General features: G+C 32.1%; 1 protein-coding gene across 1 annotated transcript in view; it reads right to left on the reverse strand.

Annotated features, from left to right (window-relative positions):
- Nucleotides 1-242: 242 nt before the first annotated feature.
- LOC133188056 (neurogenic locus Notch protein-like) overlaps nucleotides 243-19,011 on the reverse strand; it is a 38,983-nt gene continuing 20,214 nt past the window's right edge. Inside the window, exons 4-6 of the mRNA XM_061323444.1 lie at nucleotides 1,890-2,156; nucleotides 1,237-1,524; nucleotides 243-394 (exon numbers count right to left, since the gene is read on the reverse strand). Coding sequence (XP_061179428.1) covers nucleotides 243-394; nucleotides 1,237-1,524; nucleotides 1,890-2,156 — 707 coding nt within the window. The remainder of the gene's footprint in view (nucleotides 395-1,236; nucleotides 1,525-1,889; nucleotides 2,157-19,011) is intronic.

Below are 19,011 nucleotides of genomic sequence, written 5' to 3' on the forward strand. Positions count from 1 at the left end.
TTCAAAAGGTAACATATTTCTCTTTTATTATACTAATCCACTTTAAAGTCCATTCTTTATTGAACAATTGCTTTTATTTTTTACCCATATTTAATTTTATATACTGTCTTCTTTGCGCGCGCGAGCACACACACACACACACACACACACACACGGATTCAATAGCACCGGTTTAATTATTACTCCCTACAAACTTCATTGTCGGAGGTTATGAGAAGAAAAAGAGAATTATATGTAAAGAATTAATTGTCGTTACATTGAAGACATTTGGCATCAACTTGATTTCCATCACAACCAAAGGTACACGTTCCATTGTCTGCATGACAGGTTTCATTAAGACAATTAGTGCTACAGGACATCTCACAATCCCCTCCATAACGGGTTGGTAGGCAATCTGTCAAAATAAAATCATTATAACAATACTCCTCATACGTATTAATCTCCTAAAGTTTATTTCATACAATTAAGCAATTATTTATTCAGTTTGTTGACAAAAATGAGATGAATTGTTGGATTTAATTGCAAATGCTGAATACTAGTAAACTGTGAAGAAAATTTATAAAAATGTATAAAAGAAATATTGTTGTTTATGTTTACATTTCAAAACTCAGCTGTGTCTAACTCTGTTTTTTCTAGACTTCTTAAAAAATTCAGCTTTCATATTCGTGAAAAAAATTACGCTAAAAAACAGTTTTTCATTTACCAAATGCATGTCCGTAATTAGTGTGAGCTCTTCATTATTCATCTAAACAATCAAATGAAACAAAATCGGTTTCTGACACCTTTAAAGTTGTTATTGTTATACCTTTAAAAATTACTTTTTATATAAATCCATACTAAAAAACGTGTAACATTTCCAAAGTTTTACTGAGCGGACATGAAAAGTCTATGTTTCACCTATCGATGAGACATTAGATCGCTTCCGTCACACTGTGGGCTCAGTTAAATCCTGTTTGCATTCATTTGTGTTCGACAATGACAGAATTGACCGAGATTTAGTTCAGGTAAAGAAAATTCACAGCATGGAATCCTTGCACATGACACATGTATGTCAAAAAAAATAACATTTATTGATTTTGTTCTCCTGAAAAACGCGTTTTGTCACCCCTCGAACCAAACTTTTTGCCTTCAGCCTAACGGCCTCAGGCAAATAGTTTGGTTCTTGGGTCTGACAAAACGCATGTTACCCTCGAACCAGGTCAATAAATGTATGATGTTTATTTTGATCATACTTACTTTGGCACATAGTTCCTGTAAAGTAGGTTTTGCACCCACCAATACAGGTTCCATTGTCATAATCACAAATATCATTCAGACAATGTCCACTACAGTTTTTGGTACAGTTATTTCCCCAAAATCCACGTTGACATCCACGATTACAAGTTCCGTTATGTTTGTCACAAGACCCGATATAACATCGTGAGGAGCAGCTATATTGACACCTTTGTCCCCAGTGTCCTCCTCCACATGTGTCGCATTCACCATTCGAGTAGCATGTATCCCCGAAACATCTAGTGTGACATCCTGAAAGACTTCTAAAGTGTATAAGAAGTATATATATCCCAACACAACTAATATATAACGTAAAATTTATTATATAATTCGAGTTTATATTCAATCTTTGCACACCTCATACAACTTTTGCAAACACTTCTCTACGTGAACTTACTAATTCTTATAATTCTTATACTGGAATGAACAATTTCAGGTTTAAACTGATCATGCTGATAAGGTTTGTCAGCAATATATATTTTTAAGTTAACTTTTTATATTGTTTGTAAAGCTAAATAGCGATGTTGTTCACATTATCATTTGACTTGAAAATTATAGAACTCTTTATATCTCATATAAGTTACTATTTCTTTGTAATATTTTATGGATACTGTTACCATAAATATCTATTTCACAGATTTCTAGCATAGGTCCAGTCTCTTCTGTATTTTCAGAAGCATTATATGTGGTTTCTATGATGACGTATTGTGCTGTTTGTCTACACGGAATGTCAATCACAGAAGGGGGCGTGGCTGGGTACGTAGTGTTGTCCTTGTAACATCGCACCCTCGAGCTCTGTGGTGTTAATGTAGCAGAGAGAGCTGCAGATGTGTTTGATACATCCAAGTAGAACTGACGAAACCGGTAAGGTCTCCAGTTAGTTTCTAAGAAATCCATTTTATTATTGGAGAGAGAGAATTTTATTTTTGCTGGTCTGCAATGCACATGATTTGAAAAACAGTATGAAATCTTAATTGTCAAGAAATCCCCTTCCCGCTTTATTTACACCTGCCAGTAAAATTAAATAAATTTCTTTCCTAAATTTCATGCATGTGCCTGTCAAAAAGAAGAAAACTGATACACAGATCACCGATATCCCCGCCGACCCCCCCCCCCCCCACACACACACACGCATATGCGCATGCACATTTCTAATTTTCAACACTATGATTTGGATATCAGCTGATTTTAAATGGCCAATGAAATCAATATATGATGTAATAGGATCTAATGTAAGAATTAGCATATGTTTATTTTTTCCTACTCAGTTCAAAATTATTCTTAACCTGGCTTACCAAAAAGTGTATTATTACATTTTACGTTGTTTCATTTTGCTCAAGCTCAACGCAAAATATAACAAGGCAAAATGTAATAATCCAAAAATCGTGTTATTACATTTTCCGTTATCATATTTTGCGTTGAACTTGATGCGAAATGTAATAAAGTAAATTGCAATAATCCCGCTTTATTACATTTTGCATTTTTATTACCTTTCGCGTTATAACAAACCTGGAATTATCAAAGGAAATGAACTTATTCATATATACAGTTTCATCTCAGATGGGTTTCAATGGTACATGTAATTTCATACATTTGCAAATAGGTTTTAATTTATTTATCGACGTAAATAATGGACTTTGTACTTACCGTTCCTGTAAAATATTCTCACGGAATTCAGTCTGTATGACTTCCCTAAATCCACCTGAAACCAAGCTTTTTCTTTTCCTGGCGCAGTATGTGAACAGTTTTTATATTCCTGACTGTAAGAACCGTCAACAGCTTTTGCTGCGGGAAGATATTCTCTGTCTGAGCTTTGGGATGCATAGATACCTGGTTTTCTGCATAAGTTTTCTAAAAATAAATTGATTAGTCATAGACATTTTGATATAACTAAAAATATTTAAAATAAACTGTAGTCAAATTGCATCTTTAACATTGAAAATACTGTGGACAGATGACAAAACTTCAAACCTGCATCAATTTCGAAAGTCTTATTAGTATCAAAGAACTAAGAACGCTAATTCCGTCTACATTTTATACACTCATTAATTATATTTGCTATAATATGTTTTAATGCAAAGAATGTTTCATTCGTAATTGATTAAAAAAAATTGTGTTGTCTTTGAGTATCTGGATAACCCATTAATATTTAAACGATGCGAGTATCGGTTAGTAAGTAAATTTGCTACTCTGTTAATCGGATATACATGTATATACATTTTACAAAATAAATAATTGAAAATGTTTATAAATGTATTCAAACACGTTCCCAAATTTATTTACCCTTATAAACCGTTAGATCTGATCTAAGCTTTCACAAATGGGATCGCTTAGCTTTGATTAGTTTTCACAGCTTATCTTATTTAGTAATTATCATGGTTTTCGTTGTTGTGTGGTGAGGGTATTCAAATTCTGAAGACTTGGTTGTAATTACCCTATTTAACCTGTGATAGTCAAGATTAAAAAGATAAACATTTGTGTTTTAAAAATACTGGTATATAAAGGATGTATAAGGGATCTCATGAAAAATCATTCGAGTTACCGGTTACTTGATCGGAAAAATAAGCGAGTAACCGGTTACTAAAATTTGATTTGATAACACTATTAATAACTCTAATAATCTCAGTGTTTATTAATGAATTCTTTTAAATACAAGACCCATTCATAAGGGGTGTAAAATTAATTCTATTGAACTCAAACCTTAATAATGTATACCATGATATCGAAATACGTATGTAAGGATATAAATGACATCTTAATCTTTCATTCTTTTTTAAATATTGTTTTTTTTTTTCGGAGATGAATTTTATTTGAGATAAATTCATTTAAAAATTTCACCTTATTCTCTTTCATCCATTGATGTGTTTCTTGCTTAGATAGATGATAAAGCTTATTGTTAGAAATGCTAATACCTTTGCTCGCGCACTAGCTTGATATAATACACTGTCTATTATATTTACAGAACTTGATATAAGGATACCAACAGTCTCGTTTGAAGACATCATTTCAGAATGATATATACCTTGTCAGCAGATGTAACCTATCATTAAGTCAAATGCTGATTGAAATTTTTCCTACTAATTGTTAGAACATTATTTACACACTGAATTGTCTACGGATTTTTCCGGGTTTTTTTCCGATCATGACAATGAGCACAAGGCGGATGTAACCGGTAAGCAGGGGATGCTCATTCCTCCATGACACCTGATCCCACCTCTGGAGTTTTTTAGAGGTTCTTGTTTGCTCTGCATTTGTATTGTTTCAGTGGACTTTTGAGATTGATCACTGTTCGTTATCTTCATATTTCATACGAGAATTACTAATGTTATCAAGAAATCATCAACAGACAAATTTATTCTTAAAAACCAAAACTATCAATAAACAAAGCATACGTTAAAGCTTTGAAAATGTCAGTCGAGATACATATTTACTGTGCATTCGTTTAGATGCCCTATGGGGAAAGAGGAGGTTTTGTTTTAATTATAATTATAATAATTATATTTTTCCTTTACATAAATCTAACATTTCTTACTTGTTTTGTTTATGTCGGAATCCAAGCAATAACCGTAAAAACGTTTTACTGGATGTTCAAATACAATTTTAATAAAATATTAAGGGAGAGCAGGACTTTTAGCTGAAAAAATTTTGTCAATAGCTTTTTCTCCATATTTTGTATACTTTTTATTTTGTATATATCAAATGTGAAAATAACGAACAGTAATCATGCTCAAAGTCCAATTACAAAAATACAAATTGTTAGCAGAGGAAACACGGACCTCTGAAAACAGAGGTGGGATCAGGTGTCATGGAGGAATGAGCATCCCCTGCTTACCGGTTACATCCGCCTTGTGCTCATTGTCATGATCGGAAAAAAACCCGGAAAAATCCGTAGACAATTCAGTGTGTAAATAATGTTCTAACAATTAGTAGGAAAAATTTCAATCAGCATTTGACTTAATGATAGGTTACATCTGCTGACAAGGTATATATCATTCTGAAATGATGTCTTCAAACGAGACTGTTGGTATCCTTATATCAAGTTCTGTAAATATAATAGACAGTGTATTATATCAAGCTAGTGCGCGAGCAAAGGTATTAGCATTTCTAACAATAGGCTTTATTATCTATCTAAGCAAGAAACACATCATCGGATGAAAGAGAATAAGGTGAAATTTTTAAATGAATTTATTTCAAATAAAATTCATCTCCGAAAAAAAAAAATTAAAAAAAATGAAAGATTAAGATGTCATTTATATCCTTACATAAGTATTTGTATACTTAAGTTGTTTTAAATGCAAAACAGAGGCAAATGGATATCATACATTTATCAATTCTATTATTTTTCATTGAATCTTGCCTAGCACTCAATTACATGCACTACGAAGACATGCATAGCATCGGGTTTAACCTGGAGATCCACCTAATTACGCATTATAAAGTTTTATAAGCTAAAAGTTTTATATTACCTAAATGACTTTCATAAACTTCACACTCCCCATCTCCACTCTAATAATGTCCATAATTTGTTGTATCCACAGACATGACTTATTTAAGTATACCAAATATCTCTTAGGCTAACATAACCAGATCGATATCTATAGATATTAAAACTACCTTGATGTATAAATTTGCTTTCGTCGTAAAACACAATTGACCTCTTAGTTGGATATTAAGTTGTATACACAGTATAGCAGGTCCAGAACAATCAGTGCATTTAGCTAAGTAGCTAGATTTAGCTACCGTAGCTTTATTTAGGCTACTTCAGGTAGCTTTATTCAGCTATTTCACTACAACTTTTCATAACTTTGCTTTTTATCTAAATTAGATAAATAATCACAAGAACAGGTCGACTAATATTTATACTATATAGAGGATATTTAAAAAGCAATCCAAAGCAGAGATTGTTTAAACATTGCTGTGTTTAAACACTTTTATCGCGTTTAAGCAAAAGATGTATTTCCATTGTTTAGTAACTGTTCAAAGTGTGATTTTCTGCACAGCCTGAGAAAAATGCTAATTTGAAAAGCAAGTCTGATTTTATAGCTGAATAAAGCTACTTCAGGTAGGTAAATAAAGCTATGTAGGTAATTTTGGCTATCTAGCTAAATCTAGTGATTATACCAGACCCGTACTCGGCTCACCTGTACAGGCCTCATTTAAGAATACAAATAAATCTTCGTCTTTCCCAGAACGGGATAGGGAACTATATAGAATTTCAAAACCAAATGTAAAGAAAATTAAAACAACATTTCTTCACCATTTCTTCATCAATATGAAAAATCATTCACGGTCCTAGCTTACATGAAAATGCATCGAGATAAGATTAGAAACACGATAGAGGAAATTCGAGTCACAACTTCGTCGAATTAGTCTTTGACTGGTACAGAAAGATCATTATTTATATTTATTTATGCCCAACTCTACTTATCACCGATAAAACAGTAATTTCTTATTATTTTTCTATTATGAACACTTTCTTACTTACAACTGTGGAATCATAAGTGAAAGACCAACCGAACATACGACACTCTGGGATGCCGATCTCGATGATTCTTGTGTGTAAAACTAATATATAATCATATTAAATTTCTATCCATTTTTTTTTTACATAAAACATTGAACACTATTTATATCATGTAATAACAAAAACAAAAGGGTCAAAATGAGCTGATTCTCAGATAAAAATGGAAATAAATGAAGAATTAAGCTATTGCGTATCTAATTAACTTAGAAACATAGACCCCATATGCAGGTGATATTGGTATGTTGCTACATTAATAAGAGAAGTTGACAATAGAAAAGTTGTAGCCATCACGTTTATCATAAAGTATAGTTGTTAGTTTGCCATCCTTTTTCTAGTACAACATCCAAATATGAAACAGTTGTGTGAAGATATGTCCTTAAAATCTTTAAGTACTGATACGACGTTAACATATAGTTAGTGGTCGTTCCTTCGCCAAGCACCCTGCATTGAAAGTAAAAGTCTCTGATATTTCGGATGATACCTTAAAAGCAGTAAGTGTTAGCATTATAAAGAACCCTTACTGTTAAATGGCCATGATTGCCGAGTACAGGTCTAAATTTGGAGCCCTTCATCGGCATACGGTGAGGTCTCTATATTTAATGAAAAATTGTCCCATTTGTTTAATGGGACGTAAACAACATACAATCAATCTTAAAGCAGTTCTCTTATTAGATCTCTTGACTTATTTACTTGACTTATACGATAATGCTGCACAGATATTGCTCCATCTCTTTGAAGTTTTGATTCTTCATGTTCAAGGGTCCATATACTGAGTCCATAGTGGAAATTCTTTGGCACAAATAAATAATATGTTTTTAGGACATGTATCTCTTTATCTCTTCTCTTTCAGAATATGAATCTACCTTAAAATTAAAGAAAATTTGAAATATATCATTACAAATTCATTTGGAATTTTTGAATATTAATCAACTAATATTAATTAATGAATTTATCTACCAAATTTGAATATAATATGACGTTAACTAAAAAAGACAAGACACAAGTCCGCGAACTTTTCGCACAACCCTTGTACTGATGAATTTTAAAAACGTTTAGACGTTACTCGCGATGTTGGTGCCATTTTACAATTTTAGTACAGACTTTTAAAACCCATCAATGATTAAAAAACAACTCGTAATATGGATGATTTTGGTATGAATCAATAGGTTTTGAATAGAACTACCCGATACCAGACAAAAATCACATTTAAATAGATTTTATGTAAAAATATAGAATATTACAGCGCAAATTAAATATACTTTAATCGTGTAACGCATTATTTTTTAAAGCAGGGAATGTGTATTTTTTTTTTTGGGGGGGGGGGGGGTAGGGTGTTCAGAAATGAATCTACAGTTCTCATTTTCCTCACAAACCTAGAACAATCCATGTTGCTTGTGACGCCATTAACGATTTTGTATTCAATTGTACCAAGAAAAAGAAAAAGATAATTTTTAAGGAAAAAAAAACTGTAACGCCATTAATTAAAAACGTGGATATATAAAATTAAGCTAGATCGCGGGTTCACTGTCTGTCTGAGAACATTCGCTGAAAATTTGTCAGCTAAATCCTTTCGTTTCAAATTTTTCTTTCTGAAACTTTTTTGAGATTTGTCTGCGTGGTTATGTTGTAATTGTATTTCAAATGCACTAATGTTGATGAGAACAGGTGACGCTATTCAATGAAATGTATAGTAAAATGCGCCTTTCACGCCGTTAAATGCATTTCAAAAACATGCTCATAATATTAAAATGAAGCAGACGAATTTTATATTACTCAACACAATGAATGTGAAGTAAATTTAGAATCGATCTATTAAAAAAAATAATATGTATTCTAGCTCAATTTCTCGCAAAAAAAAACTTTGAAGTTTTACAATTTTCCATCAAACGCATTATATTTTCATCATGGCGTTATATTATGTTAGTGCCACCTCATTATTTTCGTATGACATTCTATATAGCAGGCTTCTAACATTCTATATAGGAAGCAAATACAGTTTGGAGCACAGCCATACATTTTCAGTTGACAGTTGAGGGGGCACTACCAAATATTTCCTGACAAGCAAAAAAAAAGGTCATCAGACGTTTTTATTGAGGGGGCACAAGCATATAGTATCTATGTTTACTATAGTAATATATATATATATATATATATATATATATATATATATATATATATATATATATATATATATATATATATATATATATATATATATATATATATATATATATATTTATATATATTTATATATATATATATATATCGGCAGAATTATTGGGGGGGCACGGCCCCTCCCCGTGCCCCCCTCCCCCCCCCGTTCCTACGGCCATGCATAGAGAATGGATGCCAATCCGTATTTGTTTCACCAGTGCAAGAATAGAGATGTAAGGGTTCATTGCAAAATACACACTCTTTCAATCCCTCTGCAACAATTACAATTCAACTACTCGCCTCCCTGCCTCCCATGAATTTTCGACCCTGCAGTGTTTTGCAAGTGCGGAGGTATATCTTCCGACTTTTCTTTGTGTTGTGTTTTTGTTTTAAAAACCAAGTTATTCAAGTTCGCTGTCTTTTCTGTCACACAAACTTTCCTTTATATTCATTGCGAGAAGGCTTTGGATGGTTTGTTGATTGTGACACAATTTTCTTTTTAAAAATGACGTAATTTTAAATTCCGCCAAAATAAATTGAATGACAATTATTATGTACAAAGAATGATGAATTATTGCGTTTTAACTGGATAAACAGAATTAGTTTTAGCCCTTGCATTTCCAACATAAAGAAAACTCTCAATTTAATTATCGATCTATCCTTTATTTTTAATTATAAATGGATAAATATTCATTTACAGACCACACAAGCTGTACTGTATGTTTCATATTATACTGTATGCTGCTAAAGATGTTTCTTGCTTGTTTGTCGTTTGATACGGTAAACGCGGTAGGTTTTCTAGGTCGAATCATATTGTGACGTCAGCAAACCCGCGTACTACCTTAAATTAACTCAATTACAAGAAAGTTTAAATACAAACAAATTATATCGAAAAAGTATACTGTATAAACTTTAACTTTTTGTTCTAATTCGGAACAAAAATAAAGATCTATCATATCGATTTTACTTTTGTTGAAATGGAGAGAGAGAGAGAGAGAGAGGCAATGTGTGTACACATATGTGTTCGTTATCATTACTTGTTTTTGCTTATATATAAATATATCTGTCAATGTAAAATATATAAACCTAAAGTAATATACAGAGATTAAAATATCAGTACCAATTGTTGATATAAAACAGAATAAACTTTAATACACGATGTTTTTTTTTTTTTTTTTTTTTTGATTCGTTACTACCTTATGTAAAATCAACAGTTAGGTCTTCATCACATTCGCACCAAACTTCACTCTGTTTCTATGAAACTTTTGAATAGTCTTCTCGAAAAGGTCAAGGAAAGTCCATTTTTTGATTCATCAAATTCAGAATACAGGCTGGGATCTAAGATTATGGATATTGCAAATCATAGGCTTTTTAAACCGCCATGTTTTACAGAAGAAAATGCAGCTAAAACAACCCGTTTTTTCCTTAAACTCCAATATGCCAACAGAGAAATTGACGCGGTTAATATAAGTAATATTCTTAATTCTTATTCTTAATATTCTTGTATTCTACCATATTTCAAGTTGAAGACTACACCTTATATTTCCTACAAATATACATCGACTATTGGTTCCAAACTTTTTAATTACAAGAAAACTTCACAGGATCTGGATATCAAATATCTGATAAATAATCCTCCTTCGAGTTCATGTTCTTCGTCACCCTATAACTATAGTCCTGCTGGACACGTTATTACAGGTGACGTAAATATAGTTTATAATGAAGACCTTAGATCACTAATTTTAAAAGGTCCTAAATATAGAAAACCCTGATCCTTTAACTGGCGACTTAATTTCATACATATTATGGATTCTGTAGAGAATTACGCCAGACGTTGGGTCAGACATGGAAAAGAAGACCTTGACACTTTGTCAGAACGGATTAAATGTATCAGATATATGTTAAAATCTCGCATTAAACGACTGAGGGACAGTATGAAAGCCATATATCCTTCTGGATTCAATAATTCAGAAGTGAAAAAAGAATTAGATAGATTACACGATCAGTACGTACTGGTCCTTGCTCACAAAGCAATTAACAGCATTGTCTTTGTTTATAAGGCTCATTATATAAATTCTATTTTAGAGGAACTGGGATTTAATTCTACAAGTGGTAATCCAACTTATACCCATAGCTCCCTTTCTAAGGAGGAAATTCTTCAAAATCATATGTCAGTTTTGAATATTTTTAATATACCCAACAACCAAAATGAATTTGAATTACCATATCTATATTGGATTCCGAAACTTCATGATAATCTTTACAAAGATACATAGCGGGTTCCAGTAAATGTTCTACTGAGCCTCTTTCTTTACTCCTCACTAAGATTTTATCAGTTGTGAAGGAGAAACTTCAAAAGTACTTTGCAACAATATATTTGAGAAGTTGTGTAAATCAGATGTGGATATTGATAAATTCAAAGAACTTTTGGAACATTTGAAATCACAAAATTTTACCAAAATCAACAACATAAAAACTTACGACTTTTCAACTTTATATACAACTATTCCCCACGATAAATTAAAGTCCAGACTTCCTGACATCGTTTACAGCTGCTTTTTCAATAAATGGAATTCGTAAATTTACCTACCTTGTCATTGGTCATTTGCAAAATTACTTTGTTAAAAACAATCTGATTGTACACACAAGTACTCTGAAGTTGACATTAAAAAGATGCACGAGTTTCTGATTGACAATATCTATGTGGTTTTTGGAGACCAGGTCTTCTAACAATCTATTGGAATTTCCATGGGTACCAATTGCGCCCCGTTATTAGCAGACCTATTTTTGTATTCATATGAAGCAGAATTTGTTCAAAATCTTTTACGTGAGAATAGAAAACACTTACTGTGGCTTTCAACTCGACATTTAGATATATCGACGACGTATTGTCATTAACAATGTCATTCTTATGTCGACACGATGAATCCCGGTGAGCTTGAGATAAAAGATACTACAGAGTCTGACACATCTGTTTCATATTTGGATATTTTATTAGAAAAAGACGTTAATGGTAATCTAACAACAAAGCTTAATGATAAACGTAATGACTTTAACTTTTCAATTCGTCAACTTCCCTTACTTTTGCAGCAATATACCCTTATCACCTGCATACGGGGTATATATCTCTCAGTTGATTCGATACGCCAGAACATGCTCTACGTATGAACAATTTCTAAAACGAGGTACGTTATTGACAAATAAATTGATAAAACAAGAATATCAGCAGTCTCATTTAAAGTCATCATTTCGTAAGTTCTATGGTCGATACAATGACCTTGTCAGCAAATACAATCTTTCATTCAGTCAAATGCTGACTGACTTTTTTCATACTAATTGTTAGGCCATTATTTACACACTGAATTGTCGACGGATTTTTCCGTTATTTCCCGATCATACCAAGGAGCACACGGCGGGTGTGACCGGTCGGCAGGGGATGCTCACTCCTCCATAGCACCTGATCCCACTTCTGATGTTTTGAGGTCAGTGTTTCCACTGCTCCTATTTTGTATTGTTTAATGGACTTTTGAGCTGGAATACTGTTCGTTATCTCCACATATTTCACATTAAATTAGCGCGGATACAAATATTTTTCACTATCTAAGACAACTTCTGATTAAGAATTAATCACAGTTATTTCCACAGTCATATTCCATAAAAGGAATCGCTCTAAAATAAAATTGTTGCTTGAATGAAATGATGCTAAAAAAAATCTCATACAAACCATAACAGATACATCTTTCAAAAAGCAGTAGAAAACATGCCCAATACTTAGAAGCCATTACGGGAAAGGAAAGAAAATGAGCTGTTAATTTGTTTAGAGTTGGCCTCAATCGGAATGGGTGCATTTTAGTTGTACTGAAAGTAATATCAATAACACTGGATGAAGTTATGCTATCCAAGCATCGCAGGATAGGCTATTTTTTTTTAGCCTTTTCATTTATTTCCTCAAGAGAACTCTTAAAAAGATGTGCAAATAAAGAAGTAGTTTCTTTTTAACGTTCTTCCTTGCCTATTTAAACAGCTTTCAATTACTTTTGACAAGGGTCAACTCATATTATGAAAACAAATTTATTATAAAAACTCCCCAACATACATATACTAATCTAAAGGGTAGTTTATTATACGCTGTTCCGAAGATGTTCAAAATTATGAAATATCAACTAAGTAGATTGAGTTCCGGATAATGATGAGCTTTTTGTTTTACTAGATGCCTAATAATTTTCTTTTTAACTGTTGTTTGGTCAGTGATGCAATCAATTTACAAAGGACGCTAAATAGGAAAAAAAAAGCTAAATTGTATAATTAATGACAAGGAAATATGTTGTTACTTCCTGTTGACCCGCATCGGTGAGAAAGTAAATGTGACTGTTATATAATTCCTTCAAAATCTGCATTTACAAATGTAAGAAAAGATAAAAATTTGATTTAATTTAAAAGTTGCGATATTATATGAAAATGAAGAATAGAATAAAACCAAGGGATCTTGTTCACCTTGTAAACAGACCTTCTACACCTGTCTAGATCAAAAGATATTCAATAAACCTTGATTTTTCTAGCCTTGAAAAAGATATGATATATAAAATATCTAAGAAATTTTTTATTGAAAAGTTAAACTAGGTTTTCTTAGTAGTTGAGGGTTGATTGAAATTCTACTGAGATATTCTTGGGAATAGAGGAGTCACATGAAATAGAGTTTGCTTACTTAATCTCATCTAAGAACAGAATTTCATGATGATTATGTGCATTTCTACAATTTTTTTTTTTGGGGGGGGGGGGTCGTATATTAAGGAGGAGAAGGACCTTGAGCTGAAAAAATACTTGTCATTCAATTTTTTCATATTTTTTATATTTCTTATTACGTATGTCCCACATATCATATAGCAGTTATATCATTAGGTTTCTTACCTTATTTTGGAGATATTGATTGACAAATACTATGCCCTTCAGTATCTAAGTGGAGTTTTAATTTTCCATGTTTCCGGACTCATCACTCTGTCCATAATGGGATTAGGTTTCTTACCTTATTTTGGAGATATTGATTGACAAATACTATGCCCTACAGTATCTAAGTGGAGTTTTAATTTTCCATGTTTCCGGACTCATCACTCTGTCCATAATGGGATTCTTTAAGCATATATAAAAAAATATTAAAGTGGACATGTATCTTTTAAAATAAAACAGAGTATAAATAGATTGAAAATTCGAAAAAGCAAGTTTTGTCTAATCACACTGCATCTGGATATGGAAAATTACGCACTTTTTAAGACAACTTAAACAATAAAAAACGTAATTTACAAAAAATTCTATCATTCAATATTTTTTTATTTACGTTGAAATGCAAATCCTTCAAATTATTGATGAACTGTAAAAATTTCGAATGATGAAGCTGACCTCAATATTTCACAGGACATCGTTAAAGAGGACATAAGCATGACAAAAAACGTGTCATGTTACATTTCTCGAGTACGGGAAAAACCAACTGTGACGTCACACGTAAGCTAAATAAGCGAAATAAGATATACCTACATAAGATTTCCGTCATCAGCCATGCAAAAATAATTTTTGTGTTCCCCGTTTCTCGAAATATTTCATCATATACCGATTATGACCTGTTTTTACATAATAATACCGCCCCTGTGTTCACCAAGTATGATCTTGCTGTACTAACAGATCGTGTATGACGTCACCGACTTGTTGGACGCGCAGTTTTGGAAACAGAGGAGTGGATCAATCTTTTTCATAATTTGTTAATGTTTACCAGAATGTTGAAACTTTTTACTTTTTTTTTAAATAAGATGGTAATTAAAGTTAAAACATTGTCAAAAATTTATACAAGAACTGACGCTTTACACGTTTTGCACTTATATAAACGGAGACTATGACGTAGTTAAACAGAATCATGTGACCATGTGTCCTTCTCCTCCTTAATTATCAATACCTTTGCGTTTTATGATTTCTTATGATTTCTGATGAATTTACAAATCTTTTCAATAAAAGATTTCGTTGTATCATATAGATGCACGAATTAAAAATTACGAGTTTGAGTATACTTAAAGTGCTCACTTTCTCTTTATTTTGCTCACATACACAACTCACAAGAAATTCAAAATATTATATGTTTAATTTGTAGACCAGTGATCGATTCAATCAATCGCCGATACAGATAAAGATCGATTAAAAATCCAATACATTATTTGATAGATTTATGTATAAAGCACATGTAATCAATGAGGAAATGAATTAAGTGATATAAAAAGTAAAAATGTAAACTGAGAGCAGTTATCTTGTATATTGTTTAACAATAAGATGAGTAGTGTTTTACAATTTTTACTAGATCTATCGACAATGCTTTATCAATGAACAGTCTTTTTTTTCTTTGTACATGAATTTGATATTCCCACTAAACAAGTAATAATAATATAAAAAACAACAGAGTCCTGTGTTTTGAATTTGGTTATACCAAAAAATATATAGAACCTTATTGAAAAATTAACGAATAAGTTTTATGTTCAACGGATTGACTTCTAAACTTCCTTTATTTATAGCTACATACCATAAATAAATGAAAATAATGGTAATATGATCTGTGTTAGATTATCAGTATTTTCTAAACCGAGGCAAGATACTTGATTTACACAATAGTTTTATAAGTAACCAATAATCTTACTTAAAGTAAACATTTTGCAACTTCTATGGTAGTCATAATGACTTTGTTGGCACGTACAACATGTCACTGGGTCGAATATTGGCTGATATTATTAATACAAATTTTAAGCCCTTTTATACTCATTTTGTACGGAATACTCCGTAAACCTTGTGACAGTGAAATTTGATATACTAGTATATCCCAGTCAAATTTGTATTGTTTCAACGGACTTTTGAGATTGATTAATTCTTTCTATATCATTACTCCTATATATATTCCCACCTCTTGAATTTCTGAAGCGTGTGAATTTGCCCTACTTTTGTTTTCGTATTGTTTTTTTTTTATTGTATCTTGAACTTTATCACTGTTCTTCATCTTTACAATTTCCTTAAAGAGAGCTTTGGGTGTGTTACAAAATGAGCTCGAGGCTGAATGCGCAAACCTATAGCATCGGTTTTTTTTTCACCTGAGCTAAAACATCAAATGAGCTTTTCTGGTAACATATTGTCTGGCGTTGTCTGTCTATCTGTTCTTCTATATTAACTAATAGAATTTTCTATTCTCAAGAACAACTGGACCAATTCCAAACAAACTTGCCAAAATAGCAATCTTTGATTAAGGAAATTCAAGTTTTTTCAAAGGAAGGACCACACTCTATTGTAAGTAAAAGTTGAACATTTATTGGGTTCCTTTAAAAACATTTTTGACAGTGAAGTCAAATTGATACCGCAGATTTGTCTCTTCTCTTTAAAGGACTTATCGCATGTTTCTAAATTATTTGAAATCAAAAGCGTAAAACGTTCCTTATAACCACAGTTTATAAATTTTGTGTTTTTGCTGCAGATAAACCGCGGTAATTAACCAATTATTGACTCAAATGAAAACCCCTGAATTAAAAATCTAAGTTAATTAGATAGCGATCACGTGACCCTGTGACGTCAAAGGCGACAATGGCTGATCAGCTCTATAGTTAATCTTACTAAAATATATGCGATACAACATGAATATTCTGCATTGTGGACGACCATTTCACTGATTTTATCGATATGAAATTGAATATCCAACCTTATATTTTAAAGTTGTCATCAAGAAAAAATCTGAAAAATCTGTTAACATTGTAAAAAATAGCAGCGACGATATCGAAAGAGACGCGGCGAAGACGAAGAAACTCGCCATCACAATACAATTTGATTTGTCATCTTATCACATGTATTAACTTCATTGATTTACAAATTTAATATTATATAACTGTTATTCTTCGTTTTTAGCATAATATTAATTTACTTATGTTTTGTAAAGGATGGCAGTCTTGAAAAATAATTTCCCGATCACGAAACATTGCCGTAATCGGAGCTGTACAGATTCTGAATGTTTCGAATAAAAAAACGAAAATATCTCAAAAACCTTATACCTTAGAACTAGTTAATGTTTCTATGGTAATTAAAAAGCACGCTAGGAATTAATTTTTTCAGCATTTTTCTTAATTAAGCTGCATTTGTCGTCGATAACTCCGTAAATCGTTTACATATTCTCATCTCTCTATCACTGAATTGTCGCATATGACGTCAGAGCAGTATTTCGCCGAAATCCGACTGAAATATGCATATTGCCGTATTTGAATTTCAACTTTCAATATCTCTTAAAATATGCTTTCAATAACGTTTATTGTATTCAGTATTTTAACAAACAAGGTTGTAGATAATATTTTTCATAAAATCACGATTTTTGAAAGATCATGCGATAAGTCCTTTAATATTTGAATATTTAACTAACTAAAGACGGTCAATTTAAACTAGCAACTAAACTATATATGACAACCAGCTGGAGGATGACTTCAGCTTTTCAATCGTTAACTTCTACTATTTTTGAGAAGTCATATTCCACTTTCACTTGTAAATGGAGTTCACGTTTCCAAAATGAAATTTCAAAAGTCATTTTTAAAGTCAACATTTCACAACATTTCTGGTTGTTATAATGAACAAATTGAAAATGAAACCCCTGATACCCATTTTTAGGCCATTTTGTCCGATGCATGTCTACGGATTTGTCCGTTTATCTGATCAATACATAGGGCTCACGTCGACAAATCGATCTTACTACTCTAAGGTACTTGATTCTGCCTCTAGCGTTCCAAAAATTAATTTATATAATTTATTCCAATCATCGACGTACAATCCTATTTGACGCAGTACATTTTAACACCCTAAACTTACATATAGTCTACTAGTCAAGTCTTTGAGAGCCTTTGTAAGATTTACATTCACGCTACAAAGAAATACTCGGAACAAACTCACTTTTCTGCAAGTGTTCTAATTTTTCTTATTCTTTTTCAATTCTTTTAAAAATATCTACACTTTATCACTGTCTTGAATTAAGCGATGTTTTATAGCATACAATGGCAAATACTAGTGTACAGTGCTGAAAATGAATAATTATGATCGAACTGATTATTTTTTGAGAGGCAAAGGCGCTGTCAACACGTCTGAACATTAAGATTGAAGATATTACTAGCCTGGCTGGCAGTAGTATATGATGCCAAATCTTAAGGCTGTAATGCTAATTCAGGACGCAAAAAATTCTGTCAAGAAAAAAAAAACATCATTAATGGATTCTGAACAGAACGGCATCAGTGGGTTTAAATGTTTCAGTAACCATCGTCGGAAATAACCTGAAGCATTGTCGCTAAATAACTTAAAACATTATGCAAAACTGTATAAGGCATTATACAATTTCCTCTTTGTACATGTATAATAGTGCAAAATTGCTAGACATGTTCATATGAAAATTCTACTTTTCTCCTCTTCTTTAATGAATATATATGAAATATCTTCTGTATCACAAAGAGACACGATCTGACTAAGCTTCAATTAATTGTTTTTTAGGGAAATGAGATATATGGAGATAACGAACAGTATTCAAGCTAAAAGTCCATTCAAACAATACAAATCAGGAGCAGAGCAGATCAGGTGTCATGGAGGAGTGAGCATCCCCTGCCGACCGATCACACCCGCCGTGTGCTCCAAATCATGATCGGGAAATGATGGAAAAATCCGTCGACAATGCACTGGGTAAACAATTTGTATGAAAAACCCCAGTCAGCATTTGACTTAATGATTGATTGTATTTGACAAGGTCATGGGTCTGCGTATAAGGGGGTGCAATTGGTACCAATGGGAATTCCAACAGTTTGTGGAAGACCTGGCCCCCAAAAGCTACATAGATGTTGTCATTCAGAAACTCAAGCATCTTTTTAAGTACCAGTCCATATAAAATCAGACAAAAGGTGATACATGAAGGTTCTCAGAATTTGATGATTTTCCACACATAGATTTCTCTTGCACTATGATCCATGTATGTAAAATAAAAAAAGTTTTAGTTCATGGTTACTATGGAAACCTGGCCAAAGAAATTT

Source organism: Saccostrea echinata, unplaced genomic scaffold (assembly GCF_033153115.1).
Source record: "Saccostrea echinata isolate AGI-Se365-2 ecotype Australia unplaced genomic scaffold, CSIRO_AGI_Sech_v1 ptg000015l, whole genome shotgun sequence".
Taxonomy (NCBI): domain Eukaryota; kingdom Metazoa; phylum Mollusca; class Bivalvia; order Ostreida; family Ostreidae; genus Saccostrea; species Saccostrea echinata.